The 18,656-nt window shown below is 42.7% G+C and overlaps 1 protein-coding gene across 1 annotated transcript in view; it reads left to right on the top strand.

Annotated features, from left to right (window-relative positions):
- The window catches only part of LOC122084194 (protein furry homolog-like), a 79,244-nt gene extending 60,962 nt beyond the window's left edge, over positions 1-18,282 (top strand). The window contains 4 exon segments of the mRNA XM_042652277.1: positions 11,391-11,613; positions 13,234-13,353; positions 13,994-14,767; positions 15,094-18,282. Of these exon segments, the coding sequence (XP_042508211.1) occupies positions 11,391-11,613; positions 13,234-13,353; positions 13,994-14,767; positions 15,094-18,150 (4,174 nt within the window). The 3' untranslated portion in view covers positions 18,151-18,282.
- The last annotated feature ends 374 nt before the right edge of the window (positions 18,283-18,656 follow it).

The following is an 18,656-nucleotide window of genomic DNA, read 5'->3' on the forward strand; positions in this document are numbered from 1 at the left end:
ATCAAGCCACAACTCATTGTTTTTTTATTGCACCACGTAACCAATTTACCACTAACAAATGTACAGTAGCTGGTAGTAGAGCGACGATCATCTGGGGAACCTGCCCAATCAGCATTAGTGTATGCCTCAATCCTCATATGATTTGTAGGAGAGAATAAAATACCGTTTCTTGGCACGGGCTTCAAGTACCTAAGGATCTGGTTCACAACATCCATATGTTAGGAATAGGGATCATGCATGTACTAACTTACCAAACTTATTGTATGAGCTATGTATGGTCTTATGTGGGATAGATATACGAGTCTTCCAACCAGCCTTTGATACCGACCTTTATTAACCATTTCACCTTCCTTACTTTTGAGATGAGAGTTAGCCTCAATAGGGGTATCCAGGGGTTTACACCTTAACATACCAGTCTCTGACAGGAGGTCCAAGGTGTACTTTCTCTGAGAGAGAACAATACCCCTTGGTTGAATGTGCCACGCCAATACCACGATAGTATTTCAACATTCCTAGGTCCTTGATCTCAAACTCCTTACCAAAATAGGCTTCAAGTTTAGAGATTTTGTATGTATCATTGCCAATAACAACAATATCATTCACATATACTATCAGCACCGTGATCTGATCACCCCCTTTTAAATAGTGTGATTAGCATTACTCTGAGTAAATCTAACTACTATCATGGCCTTGTGAAAGCGACCAAACAATGCCCTGGGAGATTACTTTAATTCATACAGAGCTCTGTTCAGTCTACACATCTTGCCTTGTCTTTCTGGACTAGAGTATGTTGGTGGAATGTCTATATACACTTCTTTAATCAGCTCTCCATTAATGAAGACATTTTTGAAATCTAGTTATTGTAACTCCCATCCTCGGTTCACTGCACATGAGGTGATAATTCAAACAGTATTCATTTTTGCCATAGGGGCAAAAGTCTCTTGGTAATCATTTCCATAAGTCTAAGTTAAGCCCTTTGCCACCTGTCTTGCCGTGTATCTATCCACAGTCCCATCAACATTATGCTTGACCGTGAACATCCATTTGCGTCCAACTGGTCACTTTTACAAGGAATGAAGAACCAAATCCCATGTGCTATTATTGTGAAAAGCTCTCATATCCTCATTTGTTGCCTCCTTCCACTTAGTTTCTGCTTTTGCCTTCTGCCAGGTTTTAGGAATAGAAACAAAAGGACATGGAAGATACAAATGCACGATATGATGGGGAAAGAGCATTGTATGACACCACATTGGAAATAGGATGCTAGGTACAAGTCCTATTACTTTTTCTATAAGCAATGATCAAAAGTAAGAGGAAAGGTTATACTTAGGAGAGAGGACTCAGGACTAGGAAGTGATGTAGCAATGGTAGTATGAGTAGTAGTGTTAGTTCTCCTTTTTTGCTAGAGAATGCCTATATCACTGGACCATCCTATGTTTTCTGCTGAATTTGTTGCTCCCCTGAACGGGAACCGTTGGATCAATGGATGATGTAGGGGGTTCCTAGGTGACTACGTTTCCTACAAGATTAACTAACTAGGTAGGGTAAACTCAAGGGGCTTGGGTTGGACAGGGTAAGGAAAGCTCAGCAAACAAGATTGAACATGCAAAATAAAGTGAGACTAATGAACAAAGTAACAGAGAGCAATAATAGTTTAGGAAGAAAAACACATAAACTCACTCAAGTGTCAAGGGGGGAACATGGGGTAGGGAACATAGCAGCAAGCAAAATTAGGTTATGACACTAGTCGATTAAGCACCAAAGATAGATAAAAATACCATGTTATATGCTCCAAAATCAATCATACTTGTAATTAAGAAAATCAGCAGTATTTAAGGTAAAACAGTGATGCAAATAATGGTCAAACAATGGGCTAAAAGGGGAGGGTTTTAATGGAAGATGATGGAGTAAATAATTAGGGGACAATGGGGGAATGGGGAAGGTTCAGTCTCTATTTACCTGCTGCCCAGATTTGAGAATAAAGGAAAACAACCCAGATTTTTGAAAAGAATGTTCAACAGCAGTCCGATTATTAAAAAGGAGGTCAGCAGCAGTCCAGGTGATGATCTATCCATGTAGCATGACCTTCAGTTGTTGCAAACAGTGGCTGCAATAGTGCAGCGGCAGCAACAGGGAGTAAACAACAGCCGCAGAGAGTAATCAGCAGCAGTCCAGGTGATGATCTATCCATGTAGCATGACCTTCAGTTGTTGCAAACAGTGGCTGCAATAGTGCAGCGGCAGCAACAGGGAGTAAACATACAGCCGCAGAGAGTAAACAGCAGCAGCAACAGAGTAAACAGTAGCAGCAGCAGCAGAGAAAAGAATGGAGGAGAGAGGAGGCGAGACAAGAGCGAAAGCCGAGAGAGAGAGGAGGTCAAAAGGAGGGGGGGAAAGAATTAGAGGCGAGAGAGAGAGGAGTTGTGAGAGAGGAGCAACATCTTTGGTGCTTTTTTCAATAATATCTTTCATAAAACAATGACCAATGGCCTTACACTTTAAATAGAATAAAACTTCTAAAAATTAAAAAAAGATACTTAGAAACTCAGTTATTTGAAATAATAAACTACCTAATAGAAAGAAGTCCTAGTTTCCTAATTATTTAAAACAATCAAACAATATCAGAATTAAAGCAAAGTAAAGTAAGATTTGGTGGGGTCCGCAAGATTTTCTGAATGGGAGAAACAAGGGGGGTCAAACTTAGCGCTGGGAAGGCTGGTTTGACTCCTCTCTTTCCTCCTTTCTTCTTCTTTCTTCTTCTTTCTTCTGGTTTCTTCTAATCCTCCAACCACAGAGATGGGACTGGTTGGGTATTCTTCTTCTTTAGACTATACACTTTGATGTCCCCATCAACTCTCCCCGGCTTTGAAAAATTCACCTCCGATGAATTATGGCTCAGGTAGTACTCAAGCAGGCTTGGGTTGAGTCGTTGGATTTCTTACAATGTGATCCAGGTGTTGTCAATCTCCGGTCGCCCACGCCACTTGACCAAGACCTCTCTAGAACCTCTTGTGTGTGGACACAATCTTCTCATCCAGGATTTCCTCAACTTCTTCAGTCCTTCTCGTGACCTTAGGCACAGGAGGTAATGAGGTGGGAGAAGTGGTTGGTTTGGTTCAGTAGTCTCATCAATGGTGAAGGGGAAGTCCTCAAAGTCATCAAGATAGAAAGGGGTAATGGTCTTCAACATTGAAAATATTATTGATCTCTAAACTAGCTGGCAAATCAAGAACATACGCATTGGCACCTATCCTCTTGAGTACTTTGAACGGACCTATGCTACGAGCATGCAGCTTGCTCGCTTTTCCCCTAACAAAGCATTACGGCTTAATTCTAACCATCACCATATCGCCCTCTTGAAACTCTTGTAACCTTCTGTGCACATCTGCCTTCGACTTATATTGCTTGTGGCTCAGTGCTATCTGTCTTCTTATACCTGCATGCAAATCATGTATATGCTGAGCAAAAGACTCGGCTAACAGGGATGTCCTAGAACTGGACACAACTGGGACAAGGTCTATGGGTGCTCGGGGTTGGTATCCTGAACAAATCTCAAAGGGAGACAGACCAGTGGTACGGTTCTTGGAACTATTATATGCAAACTCAGCCTAGTTAAGGACTCGATCCCAACTGGTAATGTGTTCTACTATGAGGCAACGTAACAAGTTTCCTAAACTCCTACTGACAACCTCAGTTTGGCCATCAGTCTGAGGGTGAAAAGCTGAAGAGAAACGGAGCTTAGTGCCCATCATCCGCCAAAGGGTCCTCTAAAAATGACGGGTGAACTTAACATCCCTATCGGACACTATGGTGAGGGGTAACCTATGGTGCTTGACAATCTCGTTAAAGAAAAGTTTGGCTACTATGGATGCATCAGTGGTTTTAGAGCATGGGATGAAATGGGCCATCTTCGAGAAGCGATCTACAGCCACATAAACAGAATCATAACCTCTCGAAGTTTTTGGCAGACCAAACATGAAGTCCATGCTAAGGTCTTGCCAAGGGGAATGGGGAACGGGTAGGGGAGTGTACAAACCCGTGTTCTGCTTTTGTTGTTTGGCAGTCTGGCATATCCTACATTGACTTACAACTTTAGCAACATCCCTCTTCATTCCTGGCCAAAATAATCTGTCCTCAACAAGGGTGATGGTCTTATCTCGACCGAAATGGGCAGTGACTCCCCCAGCATGCAATTCCTAGATCAGGAAATCTCGGAGTGAAGTCCTGGGAATGCACAACTTGCTTCCTTTAAAAAGGAAGCCCTTTCTAGTTAGGTAGTCCGAGCGGTTGACCGGGTTGCCTTCACTCAAGGAAGTGAACGGCTCATTAAAATCAGGATAGGTGGGGTATTGGTCCTTGACTCGCTCGAACCCTACAACCTCTACACTCATTGCTTGGAGTAACACTAGCCTGACTCCTAGCATTGGTGCGACTGAGGAACATGTTCACACGGCTCAGTGCATCTACAACAGTATTCTCGACACCAGGTCTGTGCTTGAGTACAAAAGTGTACTCTTGGAGAAACTCAACCCACTTGGCATGTCTTTGGTTAAGTTTCTTTTGGGCACTCAGGTATCTCAGAGCCTGGTGGTCAGAGAATAGCACGAATTTTTGCGGTAAAAGGTAATGTTGCCAATAACGCAATGATTGGGCAATCACATAGAATTCCTTGTCGTATGTGGAATATCATTGCCCAGCTTCATTAAGTTTCTTAGTAAAATAGGCAACAGGGTGGCCCTCTTGTCCTAGGACACCACCTATTCCAATACCAGATGCATCACAATTCACTTCGAAGACCTTAGAGAAATCTGGGAGGCGCAGGACTGAAGCTTCAGTCATAAGCTTTTTAATCTCATTAAAGGCCTTCGTAGCACTCTTAGTCCATTGAAACTCTTTTATCATGCAATCGGTGATAGAAGACATAATGGAACTAAACCGGTAAGTGAATCTCCTGTAGAAAGTGGCTAAGCCATGAAAGCTTCGTACTTTATGGACATTAGTTGGCTTAGACCACCCTACGATCGCTCTCACTTTCTCAGGGTCAGCAGATACTCCCTGAGTTGACATAACAAATCCTAGGAAGATGACTTAATCACTCATGAAGGTGCACTTCTTGAGGTTGACATAGAGTTCTCTTGTAAGAGCACATGAAAACCTTTTGTCAGTGATCCAAGTGGGAAGACGGGGTTTTACTATAGATGAGGATGTCATCTAAGTAAACCACTATGAACTTGTCAATGAATGGTTGAAGCACTTGATTCATTATCCTCATGAAGGTGCTAGGTGCATTTTCCAAGCCAAAAGGCATGACTAACCATTCAAAAAGGCCATCTTTCTTTTTGAAGGCTGTCTTCCACTCATCTCCAGGCCTAACCCTAATTTGGTGGTACCCGCTTTTGAGATCAATCTTCGAAAATGTTGAAGAGTTGGTTATCATATCCAACATGTCATCAAGTCTAGGGATAAGGAACCTATACTTGATGGTGATCTTATTAATGGCCCTACTATCAACACACATACGCCAGGTGCCATCTTTCTTTGGCATGAGCAAGGCAGGTACAACACACGGGCTAAGGCTTTCTCTAATGAATCTCTTCTGTAATAGTTCGTCCACTTTCCGTTTAAGTTTGGCATGTTCTTTGGGATTCATTTGGTCGTGGGGTAAGTTCGGGAGAGAGGATCCTGGAACTAAGTCAATAGCATACTGGATGTCACGCATAGGCGGTAACTCATCAGGTAGTTCCTCTGGGAATGATCTCTCGAATTTCCTCAACAAGGGTTGTACTTCTCTAGGAGCCTCAGTGAATAAGCGTGACCTATCGGTATTACTCTGTATGGCAACTAGAGCATTAATCACCCCTGATTCTTGACACTCTCCCTCAAATTGTTGTTGATTTAAAATGTTGAGTGTCTTGGTGGGGTTTTGTTTGGTGGTACTTCCCTTGTGTTCTGGAACCCTAACTTCCCTAGGGGCACTGGGGGTCAGTCTGATTTTCTTCCCTTTGAACTCAAAGACATAAGGTGTTAGACTTCCTATAATTGGTGACATCCTGGTCATATAACCGGGGTCTACCCAGGATGATGTGGGCAACATCCATCTCTAGGACATCACACCACACTCGATCCTCATATCCTTCAAAGTGTAGGGGAACTAGACACCTCAGATTAACGGGGATGGTAGACTGATCTACCCAGGCAACCTTGTAAGGCTTGGGGTGGGGTTCAGGTTTAAGGCCCATTCGGGCAACAACACTCTTGGCGACCACATTCATGCAACTCCCGCTGTTTATGGTGACACGACAGTTCTTGCCCTGATGACATGTGTAAGTGATGAAAATATTAGTTCACCGCCAATCATCGCTACTCCTAGGTTGAGACCATGCATCGCACAATACCAAGCTTGAGGTCATCGGCCTCTTCGGCATCCTCATCAGATATGGTCTCATCTAGCCTATGGTCCTTACACTCATAGTCCTAAAAACCCTCTTGGTCACCTTCTTCAAGAGTCTGCTCTCCCACATAAAGATTTCTATCGAGACACTCTCTAGAGAAGTGACCAAACCCGCGACACTTGAAGCACTGTTGTTGCCCACTACTCTTGGGTGCTTCTCCTAAAATTCTTTTACCCCTATTGTCAAATTGACACTGTGGTGCAGCAGGGGGGTTTTGAGAATCCAGTTGAGCCTTGGGGTGGTTTTCAAAATTGGGACTCCCCAGCTTGGAAGCTCTTCCTCTGAGAATAAGTTCTCATAGTGGATTCCACCTCAAGGGCTATGCTGAAGGCTTGTGGAATGTCTCACACCAGGTGGGGTGTTATACAAGGTTGAATTTCGGAGTTGAGCCCGGTAAGGAATCTAGATAGTGTCTGCTCAACATCCTCCCAAATACGGCTTCTAATTTTTAATTCATTGAACTTGTTCATGTATTCGGTCACAGTCAACTTTCCTTGCTTCAGGGTATTCATTTCATTCAACAACTGGAGCCTATGAGTGATAGGAAAAAATTCCCTCTTGAGTCTCTCTTGCATTTCTACCTAGGTGGTGATCGGCTCAAGTCCTAGGTGGTCCTTTTGGTACTCTAGGTCTGTCCAGAAGTCCTCGGCAACTCCAATAAGCTTGAACTTAGCAAATCGGTAGCGGACTTCCTCTGGCATATCGTAGAAATCGAAGTACCTATCTATCTGCTTAATCCAATCCAGAAGGATCCTAGCATCAATCTGACCATCATAGGTAGGGGCATCTACCTTAATCATCCGTCTGACATCAAAGCCCCAATCATAATGCTCGTAACCCTCATCATCTCCATATTGGGTTTGATGTCTTGGTGGTGGGCCTCGCCCCCTACCCCAACCCCTACCACGCCTTAGGCCTTGGAAGTTATCCCCTATCTGGTCATAACCATCAGTGTGGTTATTCTCGTTCACTTCCTCAGGGTTATGGCCTCTGTCCCTAAGTTCAATGCCAGTTGTGTTACGGCCTTGCCGTCCATCAGAGTTTTGGGCACTTGTCTCGAGGGCAGCCAACTTATCGGTAAGGGTTTGGAGATGGGTAGCTTGTGCTTCCTGTATAGCTTGGCTAGCTTGGAGGGTAGCTTGGATGGCTTTCATGAATTTGGCCAATTGCTCAGGTTGGGTGGGGGTGTCAGGAATGTCAGACATATTTTGGTATACTCTACCACTACGAGTGGACAGTTGCCACCAAAGACTCAAGGTCTACTCAGAATCTCCAATTGAGACAGGTAGATAGCCCTCTCAATCTTGAGGTCAGAAATCTCCCTCTCAAGTATGTGCTTTTTGAGGGAATAGCGTCCAATGCTATTTGGTCCCGCCAATCTAAGGAAGAAAAGGGTGTCATCTAACATATGGGAATGCTCTCTTAACTCAGACTTGACTGTGGATAGATTGTGACGGAGACTGGACCTCAAAAGGTAAGACATGTAAACAATAGACAGCAGTACCTAATTACCATAAACCTAGACAAAACCCTGCTCTGATACCAAGATGATGTAGGGGGTTCCTAGTTGACTGGGTTTCCTACAAGATTAACTAACTAGATAGGGTAAACTCAAGGAACTTGGGTTGGATAGGATAAAGGAAGCTCAGCAAACAAGATTAACATGCAAAATAAAGTGAGACTAATGAACAAAGTAACAGAGGCCAATAATAGTCTAGGAAGAAAAACACATGAACTCACTCAAGTGTCAAGGGGGGAACATGGGGTAGGGAACATAGCAGCAAGCAAAATTAGGTTATGACACTAGTCTATTAAACGCCAAAGATAGATAAAAATACCATGTTATATGCTCCAAAATCAGTCATACTTGTAATAAGAAAATCAGCAGTATTTAAGGTAAAACAGTGATGCAAATAATGGTCAAACAATGGGCTAAAAGGGGAGGGTTTTAATGGAAAATGATGGAGTAAATAATGAGGGGACAATGGGGGATTGGGGAAGGTTCAGTCTCTACTTACCTGCTGCCCAGATTTGAGAATATAGGAAAACAACCCAGATTTTTGAAAAGAATGTTCAACAGCAGTCCGATTATTAAAAAGGTCAGCAGCAGTCCAGGTGATGATCTATCCACGTAGCATGACCTTCGGTTGTTGCAAACAGTGGCTGCAATAGTGCAGCAGAAGCAACAAAGAGTAAACAACAGTAGCAGAAAGTAATCAGCAGCCGCAGAGAGTAAACAGTAGCAGCAGAGAGTAAACAGTAGCAGCAGAGAGTAGCCGGCAGCAGCAGAGAGTAAACAGCAGCAGCAACAGAGAGCAAACAGCAGGAACAGAGAAAAGAATGGAAGAGAGAGGGAGGTGAGACAAGAGAGAAAGCCGAGAGAGAGAGGAGGTCAAAAGGGGGGGGAAGAACTAGAGGTGAGAGGGAGAGGAGTCGTGAGAAAGGAGCGACATCTTTTGTGCTTTTTTTCAATAATATCATTCATTAAAACAATGGCCAATGGCCTTACCCTTTAAATAGAATAAAACTTCTAAAAATAAAAAAATGATACTTAGAAACTCAGTTATTTGAAATAATAAACTACCTAATAGAAAGAAGTCCTAGTTTCCTAATTATTTAAAACAATCAAATAATATCAGAATTAAAGCAAAGTAATGTAAGATTTGTGGGGTCCACAAGATTTGCTGAATGGGAGAAACAAGGGGGGTGGAACCCAGCGCTGGGAAGGCTGGTTCGACTCCTCTCTTTCCTCCTTTCTTCTTCTTTCTTCTTCTTTCTTCTGGTTTCTTCTAATCCTCCAACCACAGAGATGGGACTGGTTGGGTATTCTTCTTCTTTAGACTGTACACTTTGATGTCCCCATCAATGGGAGTCTCTGAACCAATTTTCCTGTCTTCAGTATTCCTCTGAGTAGCACCATCATCTATGGTATGGAAAGGATAATCAAAAGTAGGAATCTGAATCACCTCTTCACTACCAGATCACTCCCCCTGAAGAGGTGGAAAGTATGCCTCAGTCTCACTAAAGACCACATTCGTAGACAGAAAGAGCTGTCGAGAAGGTGGATGATAGTATCGATATCCCTTTTGAGTGGGAGAATAGCCCACAAAATACACCGGAGTCCACGATGATCAAGCTTGCCCGGAACCTGATGATTACGAACAAAACAAGCACAACTGAATACCTTGGGAGGAACAACAAAGTTACGCGATGCAGATAACAACTCAATGAGACTCTTAAAACCAAGTATATGTGAAGGTATCCCATTGCTGATATAGGCAGCAATGATGACAGCCTCACTCCAATAGGCAGCATGGACCTGCATCTCAACATCAAGGAGCGAGCAACCTCAAGTAGATGACGATTCTTGCATACAACCACACCATTATGCTCGGGAGTGACCACACAACAAGTCTGATGGATGATCCATGATCAACCAAGTAAGACTGGAAGGAACCATCCATATATACCCTCCCACCATCAGTTCACAGTATCTTGATTTTAGTGTCAAATTGTGTCTGAACCATGCAATGAAATTCCTGAAAGCACTAAAAAACCCCACTCTTGTGATGCAATAAATAAATCCATGTAGAACGAGTATTGCAATCAATAAAAGTGACAACCATCTATAGCCAGAAACAGAGACACGACGGGTAGGGCCCTAAACATCAGAATAAACTAAGAAAAAAGAACAATGCTTCTATTATCAGAAAGAGGATAAAAATTTCTAGTAGTAATTCTTGTGTAGGGAAGTGGCGCATGTTGCAGCGATGGTTTTAGGCGTAGGTTGCAGGATTCAAAAGGGTCGTGATGATCACAAGTTTCAACGACGATTGTAGATTGCAGGACTGGAGGAGAAGGCGTACGATGATCATAGTGCAGGTTCTTGGCTACGGGTTGCGCTCTAGGTTTTTGCTTCTAGTTTGGAGAAGTCGTAGGTTCTGGCGCAGGGGTTTGGGTTTGCCTAGGTTGCAAGAGGAAGGCATAGGTTCTGGGGTGCAGGGGTTCTAGTGTGGTTTGGGTTTGCGCAGGTGAAGATCGATGGAGTTTCTTGCGCAAGGAGTTGAAGTCTAGGGGAAGAAGAAGATGGTTTGTGATCAGACGTGCTCTGATACCATGAAGAATTAGGGATTGGACTTGTGCCTTAATGAGCACAATCCTCCTCTATTTATGGAAAAATAAGTAGTACTTATAGGAGTCTAAGTAGTCCCTAAGAGCTTAAGGGTCCATTTGAATATAAACCCTAAAACCCATTATTGCAATAATGCATTATTCAACAATAAGTTATGTGTAGTGGAAATGAGAATGTTAAGATGGATGTGTGGGAAAACTAGGAAGGATAAGGTAGGAGTGAACGTATTGTACTGGATTTGGGAGTTACCCCGATTCATGATAAGCTTCGTGAAAGTCATTTGAGATGGTATAGCCATGTTCAACGGAGACCATTGGATGCACTAGTAAGGAGGAGTGACCTCATCCAGATAGAAGGATCCAAAAGAGCTAGAAGCAGACCGAAAATGACCATATGAGAGGTTGTGAGGAAAGACAAGTAAAGGTTAGGCCTTGTCCCGAGTATGGCCTCGAATAGAGCAGAGAGAAGTGCTAAGATCCAGGTGGCGGACCCCCTATAGCTGTGTTCTACTTTGTTAATGTTCTTAGTGATTTGTTTCCTTTGACTTTGACTTTTCTTTTTCCTTGACTTTGCTTGGATCCATGTGTCTGATCCCATTAAGTTGGGATAATGATTTGTTGTTGGTTGTTGTTAATTTATACAAATCATGAAAATGTGGGGTGTTTTTTCATTTTGGAGAGTGAAAAAGAGGGGTGGGGGACATTGATATTTCAAATTGACAATGCTATTTGTTATTATATTACTCCAACTATGTCCTGTTATAATTTAATTTGCAATCATGGATCTAGCTTGTTTTCAAATTCTCAGGTCAGAGGTTATGCATCGATTATCTCATATCACACCTATAGAGTTGGGTGGGAAGGCTTATCAATCACAGGAGGCTGAAAATAAGTTGGATCAGTGGCTCATGTATGCAATATTTTCATGTTCTTGTCCTCCTGATAGTAGAGATGTTGGCAGCTTAACAGCAACTAAAGATCTCTATCATCTTATTTTCCCGTCACTAAAATCTGGATCTGAAGCACACGTGGTAAGGTGTTCTAATATGGCTGTTTTGTTTCAGGAATCTTTTATGTATCCTTCATTTCAAGTAGAACAGTAATGACCCCTGCATTTTTATGTTAAGGCTTTGAATATCATGGCTTGGCCTTAACTATAGAATGCTTTCTGTATATGGCACATGTGCACCTGATACTGAGGGAAGGCGGAATTCATTCTGCTCTCTCTCTCTCTCTCTCTCTCTCAGAGCAGGCTGAATATCGATTCTGGTTACAGCAAAAGAAGGTTGTGCGGAGAATGATCACAATCATCTGGATTGGTTTTTGGGCTATTTTAACCATCAAGTGGTTGGCAATTTAAGTCATTGGTGCCATATATACTGCCATGCTGGTGTATAGTTCTTAGGAAACCCCTGGTTTGACAGCTTCCCTTTTTTCAGAAGTTTTTTGATAATTCCACCCAATACCCCCTTTAATTTCATCCCAAGACATGGTGAACCAGCTACTGTCCTTACCTGCTGCACTAACTGGGACCTTCAAAATTGCAAAATAAGTACATCACAAATGCTATATATCCTTTTGGGCTCCTAGCTGATGTTCTTTGTGGGAGTATTGATGTCTAGAGGTTTGTGGATAATGGGTGCATTCAGTGGCTTAGAAACTATTCTTGTTGATCAGCATCTTAACATTTATTATACGTGCTTTACTTTGTGCTGAATTGGACAAAGAGGATGCAATTCAGATTCCAAAATCTCTTGTACTCCTGTTCAATTGTGCTCAATTGTTTCTTTTATTGATGAGAAATTGAAGATTCCCATGGCATGAAGTCAAAGCATTGCCTTTGCAACAATTCTTAGTTCCTCAATGTAGGACTTGCCAAGAGAGCTTATCAACCACGCAGCCAAAGGTGGGGAGGGGACTTGTTGAATGTTGATAATTGATTACTCTTGTGCTTTTCTGGATTTTGCATAGAAGATTAGATACCTTCTATGCGCTTCCTTGATAACCTTTGGAGGCAAACCATCTACATTTTATCTAGCTGCAATTGAATATGATTTATCTATGGTATAATAATGAAAACGTACATTGTTGGGAGTGAGATCTTCTTCTTTTTTTTGTGGGGGGGGTGGTTGTTGGGGATGGGGAGGTACTCAAATCATTATTAGTTGAACTTCTTATTCTTTGTGTAGATTATATAAAATAAATATCTAAGGAAACAAAATCATGAGTAGTTTGAGGAAAGGTTCAAAACTCATTTCATTTCTCCGTTTCAGTCAAACCAAAACTACTGAGATACCGAAATTTTGCTGAAACAGTTTACTTTTTCCATGAATTTTTCTTGGCCAGTTAGTTGGGGGGGTCAATGGCCTATATGATCGAAATGAAATAGCCGAAATTTCAACAAAATAGTGCATTTTTTTGGATTGAGATGAGCAAAAGTTTTGGCAAAATGAACAAAATATTTCCTGTCAAGTTAGTTTTAAAAAAAAAAAAAAAAGAACCGAAATGAGAAATTCAGGAGTTTTTGAACCCTGGTTTGAGGAGGCTACGTTTCTGAATAACCGGAAATATTTAAACTAATTGAGTAATTTTACAAATTTTCTTTCTCTAAGATATGTAGATGATTGTTCCTTTTCCCCTTCTTGTTGTAGCATGCAGCCACAATGGCTCTTGGACACTCACATCTGGGAGTTTGTGAATTCATGTTTGGTGAGCTCGCATCTTTTGTTGAAGAGGTTTCATTGGAGTCGGAAGGAAAACCAAAGTGGAAGGTATAATAATAGTTAAATGCCCAAATGGCTTTAATTTTTTTTCCTGAAAGGGAGATGTAATTTAGGTTCTCAGCTGCCTATATAAAACAGTAACTGGTGTCCAAGTGCTGTTTGTAGTCTCTTCCTTCCACCCATGGCTTCAGTAGCCTTGTAAATATTTTCCCTTAATTAGGGAATACAACAACAACTTTTTCATAATGTATTCTAAATAAGTGAAACTTTTATCGTCAGTTTTCTTCTGTTTAGTGTACTGATCAAAAGTGTGCACAGTTGTTAGTTAATTCCCTTTTTATCTGCATATAAATTATAAAACATATTGTTTGCATTATTTTAAACACTTGACCCAAGTAAAACACATACCTTTGGCTTTTAAAATGTATTATACATAAAATTTTCTGTATTATATTATGTCAGTCTACGACTACATTCTAAAATTTTTGTGTTTGCTGAGGTGAATCTCTGAGCTTACTTTTTCTTTCCAAAATTGAGTTATGCATGAACTTTGCCCATACTTTTTTTTTTAGCTGTGTGGAATTGCCAACTATGGTGTGCACCTAGGGGGTGTTTGTGTGTGTGTGTGTCATGATTTTTATGTTTAGGCACACAACTTTAATGACATTTGATATTAATATGGAAGCAGAGTCAGAAAACCCGCCGGGAGGAACTCCGTGTTCATATTGCAAATATATATCGTACTGTTGCTGAGAGTATTTGGCCAGGAACGCTGATCCGAAAACCGGTTTTCCGTCTTCACTATTTGAAGTTTATTGAAGAAACAACTAAGCAGATTGTAACTGCACCTCTTGAGAGCTTTCAAGAAATGCAACCTCTCCGCTTTGCATTAGCATCTGTTCTAAGATCACTGGGCCCTGAGTTTGTAGACTCAAAATCAGAGAAATTTGATATCAGAGCTCGAAAGCGACTATTTGATCTTCTTCTCTCTTGGTGTGATGACACTGGAAGTATGTGGGGTCAGGATGGTCTCAGTGAGTACCGTCGTGAAATTGAGCGTTACAAGTCAGCTCAGCACATCCGCTCAAAGGATTCTGTTGACAAAATTTCATTTGATAAAGAAATGAATGAGCAAGTTGAGGCAATTCAGTGGGCCTCCATGAATGCCATGGCTTCACTGTTATATGGACCTTGTTTTGATGATAATGCAAGAAAGATGAGCGGCCGGGTAATCTCTTGGATTAACAGTCTCTTCATTGAGCCAGCACCCAGGGCACCTTTTGGCTATTCACCTGCTGATCCAAGGACTCCATCTTATTCAAAACATACGGGAGAAGGAGGGCGTACAACTGGTGGACGTGATCGGCTTAAGAGTGCTCACCTACGTGTTTCCCTAGCTAAAACAGCACTGAAGAATCTTCTCCAGACAAATCTGGACTTGTTTCCTGCTTGTATTGATCAGGTAATTTCCTTCTCTTCAGTTGTAGTGGTGCCTCACATCTCAGCTGGTAATATCCAGGTGTTTACACTTTGCATTATGGGCTGTCCTCTTGATAGACTATATGTCTTGGCGAGTATTTGATTAGCCTGATTAGTTGCAATAAGATGTGAGGCATCAGTTGCATCACCATTTCTTATTCTTCTTCTTCTTACCATTTTTGGGTTTCTCATTTCTTCCTTGCCTTACTCTTCATCATTGTTCAGTATCTTCTTCTTCTTTTTATTTATTTATTTTAATAATTAGTGTGATATCTAGGAAGAACTAATTATTTGCAATTTCATCTCCAGTGCTACTATTCAGATGCTGCAATAGCTGATGGTTACTTCAGTGTGCTTGCTGAAGTATACATGCGCCAAGAAATCCCAAAATGTGAAATCCAGAGACTTTTGAGCTTGATACTCTACAAGGTGGTTGATCCAGCAAGACAAATACGTGATGATGCTCTTCAAATGCTTGAGACACTTTCTGTCCGTGAATGGGCTGAGGAGGGCACTGAGGGTTCAGGACGCTATCGAGCTGCTGTTGTTGGCAACCTCCCTGACTCCTACCAACAGTTTCAATACAAACTTTCATGTAAACTTGCCAAAGATCATCCTGAACTGAGCCAGCTTCTGTGTGAGGAGATAATGCAGCGGCAACTTGATGCGGTGGACATAATTGCTCAGCATCAAGTCCTGACATGCATGGCTCCATGGATTGAGAACCTCAACTTCTGGAAGCTTAAGGATTCAGGGTGGAGTGAAAGATTATTAAAAAGTCTGTATTATGTGACATGGAGGCATGGGGACCAGTTCCCTGATGAAATTGAGAAGCTTTGGAGCACAATTGCTAACAAGCCCAAGAACATTAGCCCGGTCCTTGATTTCTTGATCACCAAAGGGATTGAAGATTGTGATTCGAATGCTTCTGCTGAAATAAGTGGAGCATTTGCAACCTACTTCTCAGTTGCCAAACGTGTGAGTTTATACCTAGCACGGATATGCCCACAGCGCACAATCGATCACTTGGTTTACCAGTTGGCTCAGCGGATGCTGGAGGACAATGTGGAGCCATTTAGACCGAAGGCTGATGCCGGTGGAAATTTCATATTGGAGTTTTCTCAGGGGCCTACACCAACTCAAATTACATCTGTTGTGGACAGCCAACCACACATGTCTCCATTGCTTGTACGGGGTTCTCTTGACGGCCCTCTTAGGAACACAAGTGGGAGCCTGAGCTGGCGGACCATAGGTTTAACAGGCCGAAGTGTTTCAGGGCCTTTGAGTCCAATGCCTCCAGAAGTGAACATAGTTCCTGTCTCTACTGGGAGGTCTGGGCAGCTCCTTCCGGCAATAGTAAACATGTCAGGGCCTTTAATGGGGGTTCGGAGCTCAACAGGGAGCTTGTGCAGCCGACATTTGTCTCGGGACAGTGGTGACTACCTCATCGACACACCAAACTCTGGTGAAGATGCATTGCATTCTGGCAATGCGGTGCATGGGGTCAATGCTGGAGAGCTTCAATCAGCATTGCAGGGGCACCAACAGCACTCTTTAACCCATGCTGATATTGCTTTGATTCTACTTGCAGAGATTGCTTACGAGAACGATGAGGATTTCCGTGAGCACCTTCCTCTGCTCTTTCACGTCACATTTGTGTCAATGGATAGCTCAGAAGACATTGTGCTAGAGCATTGCCAGCAATTGCTTGTTAATTTGCTGTACTCACTTGCGGGCAGGCACTTGGAGTTGTATGAGGTTGAGAGCAGTGATGGAGAGAACAAACAGCAGGTTGTAAGCCTGATCAAGTATGTGCAGTCAAAGCGTGGGAGTATGATGTGGGAGAATGAGGACCCTACGGTTGTTCGAACTGAACTCCCAAGTGCAGCCCTCCTGTCGGCCCTTGTGCAGAGCATGGTTGATGCTATTTTCTTCCAAGGAGATCTCCGTGAGACCTGGGGGGCAGAGGCTCTCAAGTGGGCTATGGAATGCACATCCAGGCACCTTGCATGCCGTTCACATCAGATCTATCGCGCACTTCGACCCAGTGTAACGAGTGATAATTGTGTGTCCCTACTCAGGTGCCTTCACAGGTGCCTTGGGAACCCTGTGCCATCAGTTCTGGGCTTCATTATGGAGATTCTGTTAACTCTGCAAGTGATGGTGGAAAATATGGAACCAGAGAAAGTAATTCTTTATCCTCAGCTCTTCTGGGGGTGTGTAGCTATGATGCACACTGATTTTGTGCATGTATACTGCCAAATACTAGAACTCTTTGCCCGTGTGATTGACCGGTTATCATTCCGGGACAGCACAACAGAAAATGTGCTTCTCTCAAGCATGCCCCGGGATGAGCTTGATACAATTGGCTGTGAGTCATCCGATCATCAGCGAGTAGAATCACGGATAGGCAGTGAGCTATCACAAGCAAATAGTAAAGTTCCAGCCTTTGAAGGGGTGCAACCTCTTGTCCTCAAGGGGCTTATGTCAACTGTGAGCCATGGGTTTTCAATCGAGGTGCTGTCTCGGATCACAGTGCACTCGTGTGACTCCATATTTGGGGATGCTGAGACACGGTTACTAATGCACATCACAGGTTTGCTTCCCTGGATTTGTTTGCAGCTCACCAAGGACACACCTACTTCACCACTACAACAGCAGTACCAGAAGGCTTGCTCTGTTGCTGCCAATTTAGCAGTTTGGTGTCGAGCGAAATCATTGGATGAGCTTGCAACTGTATTCATGGCTTATGCTGAAGGCAAGATCACAACCACTGATAACCTGCTTTCTTGTGTGTCACCACTCTTGTGTACTGAGTGGTTCCCAAAGCACTCAGCTCTGGCCTTTGGACACCTGTTAAGGCTCCTGGAGAAGGGGCCAGTAGAATATCAGCGTGTGATACTGCTAATACTGAAGGCATTGCTCCAGCACACAACCATGGATGCTACCCAGAGCCCTCATGTATATGCGATCGTATCACAACTGGTGGAGAGCACTCTGTGTTGGGAAGCGCTGAGCGTGTTGGAAGCACTCTTGCATAGCTGTAGTTCCTTGACGGGGTCCCATCCTCATGAGGCTGGCTTTTCTGAGAATGGGTTTGGTGGTACTGAGGAGAAAGCGCTGGCTCCTCAAAACTCATTTAAGGCCAGAAGCGGACCACTCCAGTACACCATGGGATCAGGGTTTGGAGCAGGCCCGACACTAGCATCACAGGGTAGTACAGTACATTCAGGTCCATCACTACGAGAGTTAGCTTTGCGGAATACACGTTTGATTCTTGGGCGGGTGCTCGACTCATGTGCTCTTGGACGGAGGAGGGACTACAGAAGGCTTGTTCCATTTGTGACCAGCATGGGAAACCCATAATCTGATTTTGATTGCTCTCATCTTAAGACTTCATGCCTGTACGTATCATGCCTTCTTTTTTGTTGGGCTGGAGTTGGTTCTGTAAATATGACAAGTTCCATGTATTTAATAGCAGTTGGTTCTTTTCCCCAACTTGTATTTATAACTTTTCATTTCTTAATTTAGGCATTAAACAAGCTATAAATCTATATCTATAATGAAGTTAGGTATGCTGCCAACTTTCTTCGAGCTAATGGCTCAAGCCATGGCAGTAGGGCTGGGATGGAGGGTCATAGGGGACTTTTCCAAGGGGAGGCAGAGAGAGAGAGAGAGAGAGAGATGCAGATCTGGGTATACCCAACCTTTTCCCATATATATGTATATTAAAATGAATAAACGATTTTTCAACCATAAGACTAATTAGTTTTATTTTACCCAAAAAAAAAAAAAAGACTAATTAATTTTAGGGTAAATTGCACCTGAGTTTGCAGAAAGGACATTTGGGGTGCCCTAAGTTTAGGGTGCCT

Source organism: Macadamia integrifolia, chromosome 7 (assembly GCF_013358625.1).
Source record: "Macadamia integrifolia cultivar HAES 741 chromosome 7, SCU_Mint_v3, whole genome shotgun sequence".
Lineage (NCBI taxonomy): Eukaryota > Viridiplantae > Streptophyta > Magnoliopsida > Proteales > Proteaceae > Macadamia > Macadamia integrifolia.